The sequence below is a fragment of the Scyliorhinus canicula genome, chromosome 8 (genome assembly GCF_902713615.1).
Source record: "Scyliorhinus canicula chromosome 8, sScyCan1.1, whole genome shotgun sequence".
Taxonomy (NCBI): domain Eukaryota; kingdom Metazoa; phylum Chordata; class Chondrichthyes; order Carcharhiniformes; family Scyliorhinidae; genus Scyliorhinus; species Scyliorhinus canicula.
Genome location: NC_052153.1, coordinates 156,929,090 through 156,946,147, shown reverse-complemented (window position 1 = coordinate 156,946,147; position 17,058 = coordinate 156,929,090). Strand labels below are relative to the sequence as shown.

Sequence of the window (17,058 nt, the reverse complement as noted above, 5' to 3'; positions counted from 1 at the left end):
TGTGGACTCAGCTCCACTTTCCGGCCCGAACACCATAACCCTTAATCCCTTTATTCTTCAAAAAACTATCTATCTTTACATTAAAAACATGTAATGAAGGAGCCTCAACTGCTTCACTGGGCAAGGAATTCCATAGATTCACAACCCTTTGGGTGAAGAAGTTCCTCCTAAACTCAATCCTAAATCTAATTCCCATTATTTTGAGGCTATGTCCCCTAGTTCTGCTTTCACCCGCCAGTGGAAACAACCTGCCCGCATCTATCCTATCTATTCCCTTCATAATTTTAAATGTTTCTATAAGATCCCCCCTCATCCTTCTAAATTCCAACGAGTACAGTCCCAGTCTACTCAACCTCTCCTCATAATCCAACCCCTTCAGCTCTGGGATTAACCTAGTGAATCTCCTCTGCACACCCTCCAGTGCCAGTACGTCCTTTCTCAAGTAAGGAGACCAAAACTGAACACAATACTCCAGGTGTGGCCTCACTAACACCCTATACAATTGCAACATAACCTACCTAGTCTTAAACTCCATCCCTCTAGCAATGAAGGACAAAATTCCATTTTCCTTCTTAATCACCTGTTGCACCTGTAAACCAACCTTTTGTGACTCATGCACTAGCACACCCAAGTCTCTCTGCACAGCGGCATGCTTTAATATTTTATCGTTTAAATAAAAATCCCGTTTGCTGTTATTCCTACCAAAATGGATAACCTCACATTTGTCAACATTGTATTCCATCTGCCAGAACCTAGCCCATTCACTTAACCTATCCAAATCCCTCTGCAGACTTCCAGTATCCTCTGCACTTTTCGCTTTACCACTCATCTTAGTGTCATCTGCAAACTTGGACACATTGCCCTTGGTCCCCAACTCCAAATCATCTATGTAAATTGTGAACAATTGTGGGCCCAACACGGATCCCTGAGGGACACCACTAGCTACTGATTGCCAACCAGAGAAACACCCATTAATCCCCACTCTTTGCTTTCTATTAATTAACCAATCCTCTATCCATGCTACTACTTTACCCTTAATGCCATGCATCTTTATCTTATGCAGCAACCTTTTGTGTGGCACCTTGTCAAAGGCTTTCTGGAAATCCAGATATACCACATCCATTGGCTCCCCGTTATCTACTGCACTGGTAATGTTCTCAAAAAATTCCACTAAATTAGTTAGGCATGACCTGCCCTTTATGAACCCATGCTGCGTCTGCCCAATGGGACAATTTCTATCCAGATGCCTCGCTATTTCTTCCTTGATGATAGATTCCAGCATCTTCCCTACTACCAAAGTTAAGCTCACTGGCCTATAATTTCCTGCTCTCTGCCTACCTCCTTTTTTAAACAGTGGTGTCACGTTTGCTAATTTCCAATCCACCGGGACCACCCCAGAGTCTAGTGAATTTTGGTAAATCATCATTAGTGCATCTGCAATTTCCCTCGCCATTTCTTTTAGCACTCTGGGATGCATTCCATCAGGGCCAGGAGACTTGTCTATCTTTAGCCCCATTAGCTTGCCCATCACTACCTCCTTAGTGGTAACAATCATCTCAAGGTCCTCACCTGCCATAGCCTCATTTCTGTCAGTCGCTGGCATTTTATTTGTGTCTTCCACTGTGAAGACTGACCCAAAAAACCTGTTCAGTTCCTCAGCCATTTCCTCATCTCCCATTATTAAAACTCCCTTCTCATCCTCTAAAGGACCAATATTTACCTTAGCCACTCTTTTACTGTCTGTTTTTATATTCTGAGCAAGTTTACTCTCATACTCTATCTTACTCTTCTTTATAGCTTTTTTAGTAGCTTTCTGTTGCCCCCTAAAGATTTCCCAGTCCTCTCGTCTCCCACCAATCTTTGCCACTTTATATGCTTTTTCCTTCAATTTGATATTCTCCCTTATTTCCTTAGATATCCACGGTCGATTTCCCCTCTTTCTACCGTCCTTCCTTTTTGTTGGTATTAACCTTTGCTGAGTACTATGAAAAATCGCTTGGAAGGTTCTCCACTGTTCCTCAACTGTTCCACCATAAAGTCTTTGCTCCTAGTCTACCTTAGCTAGTTCTTCTCTCATCCCATTGTAATCTCCTTTGTTTAAACACAAAACACTAGTATTTGATTTTACTTTCTCACTCTCCATCTGTATTTTAAATTCCACCATATTGTGATCGCTCCTTCCGAGAGGATCCCTAACTATGAGATCATGAATCAATCCTGTCTCATTACACAGGACAAGATCTAGGACCGCTTGTTCCCTCGTAGGTTCCATTACATACTGTTCTAGGAAACTATCGCGGATACATTCTATAAACTCCTCCTCACGGTTGCTTTGACCGACCTGGTTAAACCAATTGACATGTAGATTAAAATCCCCCATGATAACTGCTGTACCATTTTTGCATGCATCAGTTATTTCTTTGTTTATTACCTGCCCCACCATAACGTTACTATTTGGTGGCCGATAGACTACTCCTATCAGTGACTTTTTCGCCTTACTATTCCTGCTTTCCACCCAAATGGATTCAACCTTATCCTCCATAGCACCGATGTCATCCCTTACTATTGCCCGGATGTCATCCTTAAATAACAGAGCAACACCACCTCCCTTACCATCCACTCTGTCCTTTCGAATAGTTTGATACCCTCGGATATTTAACTCCCAGTCGTGACCATCCTTTAACCATGTTTCAGTAATGGCCACTAAATCATAGTCATTCACGATGATTTGTGCCATCAACTCATTTACTTTATTCCGAATCCTACGAGCATTCAGGTAAAGTACACTTATGTTGGTTTTTTTACCTCTGTTTTGAATCTTAACATCTCCAGTTTTATTCCTTTTAGTATTACTGGGCCTATTCACTGAGCTCCCCTCAGTCACTGTACCTTGTACTGTCGCCCTTTTTGATTTTTGACTATGTCTTCTCTGCCTTGCACTTTTCCCCTTACTTCCTTTTGCTTCTGTCCCTGTTTTACTACCTTCCAACTTCCTGCATCGGTTCCCATCCCCCTGCCACATTAGTTTAAACCCTCCCCAACAGCTCTAGCAAACACCCCCCCTTTGACATAGGTTCCAGTCCTGCCGAGGTGCAGACCGTCCGGTTTGTACTGGTCCCACCTCCCCCAGAACCGGTCCCAATGCCCCAGGAATTTGAATCCCTCCCTCTTGCACCATCTCTCGAGCCACGCATTCATCCTATCTATCCTGACATTCCTACTCTGACTAGCTCGTGGCACTGGTAGCAATCCTGAGATTACTACCTTTGAGGTCCTACTTTTTAGTTTAACTCCTAACTCGCTTTGTAGCCTGTTATGTTGTTTAGTCCTTGCCACAACCGCCGAGAGTCTGTCTGTGACTCTTGCTTAGTTTGATATTCTCAATTGTATAAGGTGTTAGTGAGGCCACACCTGGAGTATTGTGTTCAGTTTTGGTCTCCTTACTTGAGAAAGGACATACTGGCACTGGAGGGTGTGCAGAGGAGATTCACTAGGTTAATCCCAGAGCTGAAGGGGTTGGATTATGAGGAGAGGTTGAGTAGACTGGGACTGTACTCGTTGGAATTTAGAAGGATGAGGGGGGATCTTATAGAAACATTTAAAATTATGAAGGGAATAGATAGGATAGATGCGGGCAGGTTGTTTCCACTGGCGGGTGAAAGCAGAACTAGGGGACATAGCCTCAAAATAAGGAGAAGTAGATTTAGGACTGAGTTTAGGAGGAACTTCTTCACCCAAAAGGTTGTGAATCTATGGAATTCCTTGCCCAGTGAAGCAGTTGAGGCTCCTTCATTACATGTTTTAAGGTAAAAATAGATAGTTTTTTGAAGAATAAAGGGATTAAGGGTTATGGTGTTCGGGCCGGAAAGTGGAGCTGAGTCCACAAAAGATCAGCCATGATCTCATTGAATGGCGGAGCAGACTCGAGGGGCCAGATGGCCTACTCCTGCTCCTAGTTCTTATGTTCTTATGACGGGTGGAATTGTGAGACTAGCTAAGATGAAAAAGGAAGCATACATAAGATCGAGGTGACTCAAAACTGATGAAGCTTTGGAGGAATATCGGGAAAGTAGGACAAATCTCAAATGCGCAATAAAGAGGGCTAAAAGGGGTCATGAAATATCTTTGGCTAACAGGGTTAAGGAAAAGCCCAAAGCCTTTTATTCGTATATAAGGAGCAAGAGGGTAACTAGAGAAAGGATTGGCCCACTCAAAGACAAAAGAGGGAATTTATGTGTGGAGTCAGAGGAAATGAGTGAGCTTCTTAATGAGTACTTTGCATTGGTATTCACCAAGGAGAGGGACATGATGGATGTTGAGGCTAGGGATGGATGTTTAAATACTCTAGGTCATGTCGGCATAAGGAAGGGGGAGGTTTTGGGTATTCTAAAAGGCATTAAGGTGGACAAGTCCCCAGGACCGGATGGGATCTATCCCAGGTTACTGAGGGAAGCGAGGGACGAAATAGCTGGGGCCTTAACAGATATCTTTGCAGCATCCTTGAGCGTGGGTGAGGTCCCGGAGGACTGGAGAATTGCTAATGTTGTCCCCTTGTTTAAGAAGGGTAGCAGGGATAATCCAGGGAATTATAGACCTGTGAGCTTGACGTCAGTGGTAGGCAAACTGTTGGAGAAGATACTGAGGGATAGGATCTATTCACATTTGGAAGAAAATAGACTTATCAGTGATAGGCAGCATGGTTTTGTGCAGGGAAGGTCATGTCTTACAAACCTAATAGAATTCTTTGAGGAAGTGACAAAGTTAATTGATGAGGGAAGGGCTGTAGATGTCATATACATGGACTTCAGTAAAGCATTTGATAAAGTTTCCCATGGCAGGTTGATGGAAAAAGTGAAGTCGTATGGGGTTCAGGGTGTACTAGCTAGATGGATAAAGAACTGGCTGGGCAACAGGAGACAGAGAGTAGTGGTGGAAGGGAGTATCTCAAAATGGAGAAAGGTGACTAGTGGAGTTCCACAGGGATCCGTGCTCGAACCACTGTTGTTTGTGATATCCATAAATGATCTGGACGAAGGTATAAGTGGTCTGATGAGCAAGTTTGCAGATGATACTAAGATTGGTGGAGTTGCAGATAGCGAGGCGGACTGTCGGAGAATACAGCAAAATATAGATAGATCGGAGAGTTGGGCAGAGAAATGGCAGATGGAGTTCAATCCAGGCAAATGCGAGGTGATGCATTTTGGAAGATCTAACTCAAGAGCAGACTATATGGTCAATGGAAGAGTCCTGGGGAAAATTGATGTACAGAGAGATCTGGGAGTTCAGGTCCATTGTACCCTGAAGGGGTAGATAGAGTGGTCAAGAAGGCATACAGCATACTTGCCTTCATCGGACGGTGTATTGAGTATAAGAGTTGGCAGGTCATGTTACAGTTGTATAGGACTTTGGTTAGGCCACATTTGGAATACTGCGTGCAGTTCTGGTCGCCACATTACCAGAAGAATGTGGATGCTTTAGAGAGGGTGCAGAGGAGGTTCACCAGGATGTTGCCTGGTATGGAGGGTGCTAGCTATGAAGAAAGGTTGAGTAGATTAGGATTGTTTTCAAGGTGAGAGGGGAAAGGTTTAAGGGAGATGTGCGTGGAAAGTTTTTTATGCAGAGGGTGGTGGGTGCCTGGAATGCTTTGCCAGCGGAGGTGGTAGAGGCGGGTACGATAGCATCATTTAAGATGCATCTGGACATACATATGAATGGGTGGGGAACAGAGAGAAGTAGACCTTGGAAAATAGGCAACAGGTTTAGATAAAGGATCTGGATCGGCGCAGGCTGGGAGGGCCGAAGGGCCTGTTCCTGCGCTGTAATTTTCTTTGTTCTTTGTTCTTTCCTTCTGCACTTTTGGGATTTGAATAGGAAGCAAAGAGTGACGGTCAGTGGAGTTTTCCGGGCTGGAAGAATGATTTGTAATGAATGCAGGATTTTAGATGTATCGGATTGTAAACATTTGGCAATTTAAGGGTTAACTGCCTGGGTTCGAGTGTGTTTGACTCAGTAGTCATGTTTTTAAAAGAATCTTGGACAGGATTCTCCATCGGCTGATGCTGGAATCGGGTAGAACGATTGGGAGGAGAAAAGGTTTTCACGCCAAAATTATTGAATCTCAAACATTGTGGCACGAAGATATGAGCGGCAGCCGATGGCATTAGTGTGGTGACGCACTCGAGTAAAAAACGTGTCCCAGCGCCGGCGGCCATTTTAAGCTACCGACCGAAACCTTTATTTCATGCAACCAATGCAGCAATAGATATTTGCCACTGCAATGTCCAGGGTTTGGAAAGGTATGCTCCAAATGTAAAGGCAAAAATCATTTTGCTAAATAATGCTTTATCAGTAAAAATACGGAACAAAAAAAATCAATCATCATGGTTGATGAAGTATGTCTCGGAGATACGTTCTTCTTCAATATGATTTTTAGTGAGGACAAGGATAGTCAAGGCATGCAAAAAGGCAACGTTTTAATGGCGATTTGCAGCAACAGTGAATTAAATGCAAATACACCAAAAGACAAATGGACAGTTCCATTAATGATTAATCACACATTAATTAACTTCAAACTCAACACAAGAGCAAGGGCTAATCTTACCAGTTTGTCAGATTTAAAAGAGCTGAGAATTAAACCGCAAGTGTTAAATAAAGCAGTGCTACTGAAAGACTACAACGGAAATGAAATTACTGCACTAGGAACATGCAAGCTCAATGTAAATGTGAATAACAAAGCTCACACAGTAACATCTTCCATTGTAGAGGCGGAACGTGAATCTCTACTGGGAGTAGAAGCATGTGAGCTTGTTAAGCGAGTTTACAGTGCAGAATGTGTTGTAAGCAGACAAAATGCATCAGTAGATTCCACACTGAAGGAATTTCCCGGGATATTTCAAGGCTTTGGCACTTTACCTTTCACGTATTGAATCCAGTTAAAAGAGAATGCGTGACCAGTAATACACACACCAAGACGCATACAGCTCCATTGAAAGACAGGTTAAAGGATGAGCTAGAAAGGATGACGGCTTTAGGCGTAATGAAATGCATAGAAGAGCCTACGATTTGGTCAATTCTATGGTTTGCGTTAAGGAGAGAAATATGACCTAAGAATGGACCCCAAAGATCTGAATCCCAACATTAAAAGACAACATTATCCGATTTTGAAGAGGGAAGAAATCACATGTGAGATGTTAGGAGAAACCTCTTTTAGACGTTTCACAAGGTTTTTGGCAGCTCAGGTTGGATAAGGAGAGCTCAAAGCTATTTTCTTTCAACACTCCATTTGGGTGATATTGTTTCTTAAGGATGCCATTTGATATAATTTCTGCATCAGAAATTTTCTACCAAGCAATAGAACACACCGTAGAAGGAATTCCGAGAGTCAGAGTGTATGTTGATGATATAATCGTCTGGGGATCAACACGAGAAGAGCACGGCAAAAGGCTTCTCAAAGAATGCCTTAAAGTTGAATAAAGCCAAATGCCAATTTGTGTTAGCAATATCACGCTCTTGCAAGATAAGCTTTCTGCAAAAGAATATACAACCGGATCAAGAAAAAATTAAAAGGCAATTTGAATATGCCACGTCCCAATGGCAAAAACGGTATACTTAGAATATTAGGAATTATAAATTTTGTTGCCAAATTTATCCCTAATCTGCAGCAAAAACCTCACACCTCAGAGAAACAATCAAGAAAGACACAACATTTCAATGGTCTACTAGACATGAGCAGGATTGACAACAAGCATTACAAGAAGCATTGACTACAGCTCCAGTGCTGACATTTTTTGACACTGCCAGGAAGATGAAAATATCCACAGATGCATCGAAGGATGGGTTGGGAGCGTTGTCATTGTGACAAGACAATGATGAAAATTGCCTTCCAATTGCTGATGCTTTCGGATCAATATCAGATACGGAATGCAGCTAAGCGCAAATTCAAAAAGAATGTTTAGGTTTAATATATGGTCTTACTAAGTTCCATGACTATATATATAGTCTATCAACTTGTACAATGGAAACTGACCACAGACTACTTGTAGCAATAGTTTTTAAAAATCTGAATGAGATGTCCCCTGGAATCCAGCGAATGATGATGAAGCTACAAAGATATGATGTTGATCTAACCTTCCCCCAGGCAAGCATCTTGTCATAGCCAATGCACTATCTCAAGCCACAGGCATCAAAGAGATGCACCAGATGGATGAGGATGTTCAAGTCCACATCAATCTTGTCACTGAGTCACTTCCAGTATCTGATGATAATGAAGACTGATAAAGAAAGAAATGACCAAATATATAGTCTTACAAAAGGTGATAAAATAACTCCATGACAGATGGCCAAAAGTATCCTGCTCCAGCTATTATAATGTAAGGGCAGAATTAAGTGATGCCAATGAGTTTTTGCTTCGACAACAAAGAATTGTAATTCCACAATCGTTAAGGTCGATGATTCTTCAAAAACGGCATGCAGGGCAAATGGAAATAGAAAAGTGCAATCAAAGAGGCAGAGATACAGTTTATTGGCCAGGTATCAACCACGATATTTAAGTAATGGGTGATAAGTGTGAAACTTACCAAACGTTTCAGTGTAAACAGAGCAAAGAACCAATGCAAATGGGGGAGATCATGCAACTCCATGGCGGAAGGTGGGCATGGATCTCTTTTATTTAGCATGAGCGGCACGGTATCACAGTGGGTAGCACTGTTGCTTCACAACGCCAGGGTCCCAGGTTCGATTCCCAGCTTGGATTACTACCTGTGTGGAGTCTACACGTTTTCCCATGTCTGCGTGGGTTTCTTCCGGGTGCCCTGGTTTTCTCCCACAAGTCCCTCTGTGTACCCGGACAAGCCCCTGAATGTGGCGACTAGAGGCTTTTCGCAGTAACTTTATTGCAGTGTTAATGTATGCCTACTTGTGACAAATAAAGATTATATATATGGAATACCTGCTAGTAATTGAATACTGTCCCAATTTCCCAGAAGTCGTACAGTTAGCAAATTCTTCTGCAAGGTGCGTTATTAAGCACGCTAGAGAGATTTTTGGCCGCCATGGAATACCTCTAATTGTCATGAGTGACAATTAGTGGGCAGCACGGTAGCATTGTGGATAGCACAATCGCTTCACAGCTCCAGGGTCCCAGGTTCGATTCCGGCTTGGGTCACTGTCTGTGCGGAGTCTGCACATCCTCCCCGTGTGTGCGTGGGCTTCCTCCGGGTTCCTCCCATAGTCCAAAGATGTGCAGGTTAGGTGGATTGGCCATGCTAAATTGCCCTTAGTGTCCAAAATTGCCTTTAGTGTTGGGTAGGGTTACTGGGTTGTGGGGACAGGGTGGAGGTGTGGACCTTGGGTAGGATGCTCTTTCCAAGAGCCGGTGCAGACTCGATGGGCCGAATGGCCTCCTTCTGCACTGTAAATTCTATGTAATGTTTCAGCAGTCATGAATAGACTGAGTTCATATTCTGATTTCAAACATATCACTTCAAGTCCTATGTATCCTCAATCTAACAGAAAGGCTGAAAAAGGTGGTCACATTGTAAAGCAGCTACTCAGGAAAGCCATGGATAGCCAAGGAGACACTTAGCTCACGCTACCGAGCAGCACCATTAATTGATGGGCTTTTACCAGCTCAGTTGCTGATGAATAGACAACTTAGAATGACCTTGCCCTGTATTCCGAAAGAACCAGTTAATCAAAGATTAGAGAGGAAAATTATTTTTCAAAAAAGGAGGCAGAAGTGATACTATGACAGATCCACAAGAAGGCTCAAACCATTGTAAAACGATGATACAGTCAGGCTGGAAGCACGGTTCAATTCCCGTACCAGCCTCCCTGAACAGGCGTTGGAATGTGGTGACTAGGGGCTTTTCACAGTAACTTCATTGAAGCCTACTCGTGACAATAAGCGATTTTCCTTTCATTTCATTTCATGGAAGGTCCTGATGGGAATAGTTGATTAAAGTATGCTAAGGTACTGCAACAGACAGGTCCACATTCGTATCTAATCATCACTGATGATGAAACAGTGTTAAGGAGGAACAGGAGAGCTTTGCTGAAGGTTCAGTAACCTTTTGTTTCGGAACCACAAGAAGACATTGTAAGCAATCCTAAGACAGTTAAAAAATAAACATTTCAGCATACAGAGCCAGAACAAAGTAAAAATGCACAAATTCAAGAAGATTAACAAGAAGCATCAACAACAACAAATGAAAATGAAACCAAGTCACAAGTTCAACCAATGCTCAGAAGATCAACAAGACAAAGACGAAAACCTGAGAAACTTAATTTGTCATGAACTATAAATAGATAAATGTTCTAAAGAATTATGCATATCATATTGTATTGTAAAACAAGTCATGAATGTAAATCGTTACATTTCCAAAGGAAAAGGGATGTGATGATATGCATAAGCAATCATGTATATAATGATGTAAATGACCTCTGGCCAGCAGGTGGTAGTGTAAATTTACCATGTAACTTTACCTCAGTTGGGAGGTAGCCGTATTAGTGGATAGTCATACTTGCAGTAGCTCTAAGATAATTTATCGGTATTATTAGTTTGTAATATATTTCTCATAGTTTTCTTTACCGCACATTTATTTTATAATAAAACACTTTAACTAGTCAAGAACTAGACGTTTGTCTGTGCATCATTCCTACCAGCCAAGTGCCAAAACGTAACACGAGGTCAATACCACCGCTAGCCTGCAGATGGCTCGTCTGATTCGGGAGTGAAAGAGGATTCTCTCCATTCCATTACAAAATCCACACCACCGAACCTTCGATGCAAAACTAACAAACTCAGAGTTAATAATGTTGATTGCTGCTGCGACGATTCCAATGATGTACCTGCCGTATCGTGATATTTAAAATCGGCAGCTTCACAGCTAACTTTACCCGAAGTATTTTTGGACCGGTGTAGTAAAGGCGGGAAAATGAATGCAGGGAGATGAGAAGGAACAAGCGACCAAATCATAATAATAATAATCTGGGAGCTCAAAGGCGACTTTTAATTCCGAGATGAGTGGAGTTCAGTGTGAACTGCTTGACTTCCAGGTGACACACATACTTTCCGCTTTCTTTGGAGGGGGGGGGGGGGGGGGGGGGGGAACTTTGTACAATCACTTGTTCGCAATCCTCTTTAATCGCTGTTAAAATGATTAATGCGCAGTCATATAGATTTTAGTTAGGTGTGTGGCGAGGGGATTTAATTCAACTCTTCCTGAAGGAAGCGATTAAAAAACAATTAGTTCTATTTTAACCTTTAAGGAAACTGGTAGGATTCTGTTCAACTGAATCTGGAAACGTTTTGTTTCTTAGAGTTTCTTTATAACGGGTTGATCAACACGGGGGAGATAAAAGACTGCAGATGTTGAAAATCTGAAACAAAACAAACGGGACGATTAACGTTTTTTTATTTGATGAAGGGTCTGGATCTGAAGGTGCTGCCTATTCGCTGCAGCACCGCTGACTCTCAGCCCAGATGTATCTCCAAAGGCAATGGGAGTGACAGCAACGAACAGGGTTGAGTCATGGACGGTGCATTTGGCCCAGTTTCACCGCCCGCCCCAGTCTCTCTGACCTTTGAGATTTTGAACTCGCTCCAGGGCCAATCGGTGCTTTCCGCCGTCTTCAAAAAGGGGCCGAAGCAGAGGCACATTCCACTCGGCACAAACCCCCTGGCTATAAATACAGGGAGGGAACACCGAACCTACCCTTATCCCAGCTGAACTTCACACCAACTGGCAGAAGGAGGCAGGATTCGGCAAAAGTGCAGAGGACGGAGGGGAAAACAAACTGCTTCGAATTGAAGCTTCAGCCGAATTGTTTCCCCACCATTTCAGCACCTCACAAAAGTTTGCTTTTACAGTTCGGTGAGGTCTGAGCCACCTTCCCTCTGTGATCTGCCGCAAGCAGCCACTCTCTCTCCTGATGTATTCCATAGGTTCGAGCCGAGTCTTCGACCCTTACGTGCAGGTAATCCAAAATGCCAACATCACTCAGTACATCTGGGACAAGTCCTTGCTGCAACCCCTGTGGGACTACCTGCGCTCGAACCACCAGGACGCTCTCCGCTCGCCCCTTTTCCCCGTTATCATCTCGGTCTCCACCTATTTCGCCCTGTGCACATTCTACATGGTGCTCGACCTCCTGGCTCCCAGGTGCCCGCTCGTCAGGAGATACAAGATCCACCCCGAGCAACATGTAACGTGGGAAGACATCTTCAAGACCCTGTGGCACACTGGCTACAACCACCTCATCTTTGTCTTCCCAGCAGCGGTGGGGCAGTGGTACTGGCGGCCACCCATCCCTCTGCAGCAAGAGGCACCACTGGTCTCCGAGTTTCTCATTGGCATCCTGGGCTGTACAATACTCTTCGATTTCCAATATTACTTTTGGCACATGATGCACCACAAGGTGCGTTGGCTCTACACCACTTTCCATGCTATCCACCACGAGTACTACGCCCCTTTCTCGTGGTCGACTCAGTACCTTTCTGCCTGGGAATTGGTCAGTGTTGGCTTCTGGACCACCCTCGACCCAATCATCCTCCAGTGTCACTGCCTCACGGGCTTCACATTCATGGTCTTCAACATCTGGATTTCGGTGGACGATCACAGTGGCTATGACTTCCCCTGGGCTCTTCACAACCTCGTCCCTTTCGGCCTCTGGGGCGGCACTGTGAAGCACGATGCTCATCATCAGAAACCTCAGAGCCACTTCGCCCCTTTCTTCTCGCATTGGGACTGGCTGTGTGGCACTTACTGTGACTGCAAGCGCTCACCCGCCGTCCTAGAGCTCCGGATGAAGTCAAGGAAAGCCAGTGAAGAGCAGCAATGAAAACCAAGCTAACCAGACTGGCCCCCTCCAGTCCAATCAAACTGACCGAGGTGATAGGAATAGTAACACTCTTGAGGACTGTGAACTGTAGGTATATTGCTCACTGGCTCTGTAGATGTTATTTATTTGGGAGTTTTAAAACAGCTTTGACTTTGCCTAAGTGTAATACTGCGGTGTTAAAAAGTCTTCCATTTTTACCTTCAACTCGATGTAAGGCAATCACGTCGTAACAATGTCCTGCTTTAACAATGTGTCAGATTCCTCAATGTTTTGCGATGATCCTGTATAACGAAAAGTGCAAAGAAGGAGGCGAATCTTCTCTTTTATATGTTCAGTCCGCGGTCCAAGCATTTATTTAACGGAATACGGTGTGCGAGTTGAAGAGGTGGCACGAAATATATACAGCAATGTAAATATGTCTTTGGAAAATAATGTATGTCTTCGAATTCCAATTAAAGCGACCCTTTTGTATACATCTGAGTCTGTGTTCACTGCTTATGTCCAGAGGGGAGATGATGAAGAGAAAGGAGAGGAAAGTTTTACTGCAAAGAAACTCCAGCACAACTGTTGGAAACTGATTGGTAACTGCCTTTACTATTTGTACTAAACACTCTTATACACCAGATAGGACGCCACGAACATGATCAACAAAGGACCTTCCATAAAAATAATTATATATATATATGTATATATATAGGGTTACTTAAAATCCCATATTTTAACATTTAAGATAGTTGAGGCAATTTAAGTTAGGTTGAACAGAGTTTCCAAGGTGTCAGTGTTTGTATAATTATGGAGTACACAAATGATGGGTTGAATAGGATCGGACAGGCAATGGTTCTGCCCCCATTAGAATGTGGCTGCAATCTTTAAAACAAAAATTCCGGAAAATCATAGGGTGCACAGCGTGGGTTCACAAGACGGTGGCAGACATGGGAAAGGAGGTATGGAGAGTCTTGACATATCGGGGCTTCTTCCACAGAAACAATAAGGACAGAGGAGATGTAATAAGGACTTTTAAAAGAATTATGGGCGATCTTGATAGGCCAGGAAAGACCATCCCCTCCGGCTCTGTTTGGAGAGACAATGAAAAGGCAACATCGTTTTCTTAATTATCATCTGACAGTATGTGGAGCAGGCTGAGGGGATATTTCCTCACACCGCCAGCTGTTGCAGCGTGGAGGCGTTTTGCCACAAGGAATACTTCAGAAAGTGACCACTGCGTCTTTTAAGAGACGCGTGGACAATAATAATAGGGGTGGATTTTCTTCTTTTCGGTGGTGTTCCGGGTAAGTCAGGCCAGACATCCTGCTCTCTAGTCTCATTCCAACTCATTTCCCACAACTGGAGTTCATCCCGCAGGCACCGAGAATTCCTGGCGGGGTCCCACTGCCAACACAGAATGAAGAGGAGAGCAGGAATGGCATTACTGCAGCGCCGGAAGAAAGGTCAAGGAATGAAGCACGTGTCCCAAAAGCAGGATCACGGCCTCCCTGAAGGCCTTGAGTGATCCCAAGCATGGGACTAGGCTGGAGGGAGCGGTGGGCACCACAAGGCCCTCTATCACCATTGCCTGGTGCCTACCACCATTTTCTCCTTGTGGCCCAGGAAAGTGCCATGAGAGCAATTGGACCTCAGTGCCCAAATCTTCCCTCATTCCCAACTATGATTCTGTCCAATTTCAGATGGGGCATTGGAAGAGAATCCCAGCCTTGAACTAAGGGGAAACTACAGGGCCATAGGGAGAGTGTGGGCAATGGCATTAGTTTTGGATCACTCTGGTAAAGTGCAACGGGCAAAGTGGTTTCCTTCTCCGCTGTAAAGGCTTAAAAATGGCACTTTCCTCATGAGGTGAAACATGTGCAGCGAAATAACAGAAAGCAATCACAGTTAACACATTAGAAACTGGGTTCGTTGTAACTTTTCTCAACAATAAACTAACGAGTTAATGATGACATTCTGCGCTCGAATTCAAGAACAAGATAACTGTGGGACTTCCTAAAACAAGCAATACTATGTAAGAAATTCCAACATTTACTGCCTCGACATTTAGTGTCATAACTGTCAATCATGAAATCTATGCATAAAAAAGGTAAAGTCTCCATAATCCCAGATGACTGGAGGCTACTTTCCCCTTTAAGGGGGAGAGCTGACTGGTGGTGATTGAACCTGATGATCACCACACCTCAGGCAAGGGCAACGTTGAATCGTCGGGACCTTCATGAATAACCTATGAAATCTCTGCAGACTACAACTGAAGGTTTTTTGGGGGGCGGGGGTGGGGGGGGGGGGGGTGACAGAAAGCCCTGCGGTCAGTTTATTTTTTGTTCAAATTAAGGAAAGGGAGTAGTCCTTTCAAACCTTCAACCCCTTCCCACCATCAATCAATCATGCTGATCTGTACTTCAAGCTGATGAAGGTAGAAATTCTAGAGGAACAGATAGAAACATAAATAGTCCAAAGATGTGTTAGGTGGGATTACGTGGATGGGGCAGAGGAGAAGATCTAGGTAGGGTACTCTTTCAAATGGTCGGTGCAGACTTGATGGGCCAAATGACCTCCGTCTGTAATGTATGGATTCTATGATTCTCTAAAATATGGCATATTCTTTCCTGTGCATGTCTTGCTTAACCTAATACCAAAGTCTTCTCAAGGTGATCTTTATTTGGACAAAAACAAGAATCAATACAGACACTGAAGTGAAAGTATGCAGAAGGCAACAAATCATACCACCCATTGTCATGGGGGCAGAGATCTAAATCTGCTGCAGTGGTGGGCCTTCTCTTTTTGCTCCATGGGTTCTTATCACCTGGTCCATTTGCCTGCCTCCATTTCTCTAACCTGAGCGAATTTTTGAGTTGCCTGCATCTTCCCTGAATGTTTCCGCCCACCCTTTGTTGTGTCAGGCTCACCACCATTATTCCAGCCTATCAGATTCCTCCTGTTTGTCCTGTCCCCTTTGTATTGTGCCAATAACAATAAAGAGCTGATGATGGGAAGCTCCATACCTGGCCATGATATTCCTACGTACATACCCTTGACTGAGGCATTGATTGCAAAAACAGTTTAATTAAAAACAAAATATTGCAGATGCTGAAACCTGAAATAAAAACAGAAATTTGGCATGCCTGGCAGCAACTGTGGAGGGACAAACAGTGTTAATGTTTTGAGTCTGTATGACTCTTCTTCAGAGCTAAAGAGAGGGAGAAATGAGATGGATTATATATAAGAGAAGGTGGAGCAGCCGGAGCAGAGTAGAAGGTCAGTGAGTGGTGGGAGCTAGTAGAGATTGCAACAAGGATGTGCATAATACAAGACAGAGAAAGTGTTAATGGCATTGTAAAGGGCTATGGATGGTGCTGAAAGTGACATAAAGTCATTATGCCCCACAAAACTCATTTCTTCCTAACTTCCATCCTCTCTCTCTTGTCCGGTCTCTTCCCACCTACATTCACAATTCCTCTAATGCCCTACATCATATCCCAATTTACAGTTTCCTGGCCCTAACCACCTCCTCTTCACATGAGTGTCCAATACCTCTACACCTCCATCCCTCACCAGGAGAGTCTGAGGACTCTCTGCTTCTTCCTTGACCAAAAGTCTGAACGATTCCCATCCACCACTGCTCTCCTCCGTTTCACCGAAATTATTCTGCCATTCAATAATTTCTCCTATAATTTGTTTCACTTCCTGCAAACAATACTTGTGCTATGGGCACCTGCCTGAGCTCCACTTAAGCCTGTCTTTTTATGGGGTATGTTGAACATTTCTTGTTCCAGTCCTACTCAGGCCCACTCCCGCAACTCTTTTTCCATGACATTGTTGAATAAATTGGTGCTGCTTCATGCTCTCATCTAGTCTTGGAAAAATGCATCAATTTTGCTTTTAATTTCCACCCATCTCTCATCTTCACATGGTCCATCTCTGGCATTTCACTTCCCTTCCTTGACTTCTCTGTCTCCATTTCTGGTGATAGACTGACCACCCTGTCAGGGTATTTCCTGGTTATTCCCTTATTTCCCCTTTCTTTTATTTTGCCATTATCATTTTTGATCCATGGGTGATTATTGGACATGTGTGTTTAAGTCAAGCAGCAGAGAGAATGAGCAATTCAGAAGTTACAGGAGAGAACACTCTGCTAGTCACTGTTAGTTTGAATAGGAGTTTCGGCACTAGTGAGAGAGATGGAGTGGGACTCAGTTTGATTGATTGGCTGCT

At 43.6% G+C, this 17,058-nt stretch overlaps 2 protein-coding genes across 3 annotated transcripts in view; one reads left to right on the top strand and one right to left on the bottom strand.

Annotated features, from left to right (window-relative positions):
• s100z (S100 calcium binding protein Z) overlaps positions 1–11,020 on the bottom strand; it is a 67,757-nt gene extending 56,737 nt beyond the window's left edge. The window contains exon 1 of one of the 2 annotated variants that reach the window (XM_038805537.1): positions 10,849–11,020. The gene's annotated coding sequence lies outside the window, so the exon portion shown is untranslated. Of the gene's footprint in view, positions 1–10,659; positions 10,826–10,848 lie in introns of those variants that run through there. The other variant, XM_038805536.1, reaches the window with a different exon arrangement.
• A 685-nt stretch (positions 11,021–11,705) lies between these two features.
• Positions 11,706–13,313, top strand: ch25hl2 (cholesterol 25-hydroxylase like 2). Its single transcript, XM_038805532.1, has one exon. The coding sequence runs from the start codon at positions 11,932–11,934 to the stop codon at positions 12,838–12,840; it is 909 nt and encodes a 302-aa protein (XP_038661460.1). The 5' UTR covers positions 11,706–11,931; the 3' UTR covers positions 12,841–13,313.
• Positions 13,314–17,058: the final 3,745 nt, after the last annotated feature.

Excerpts from the sequence above, each read along its gene's own strand:
- ch25hl2 (XM_038805532.1), top strand. The coding sequence starts at position 11,932 with ATGTATTCCATAGGTTCGAGCCGAGTCTTCGACCCTTACGTGCAGGTA.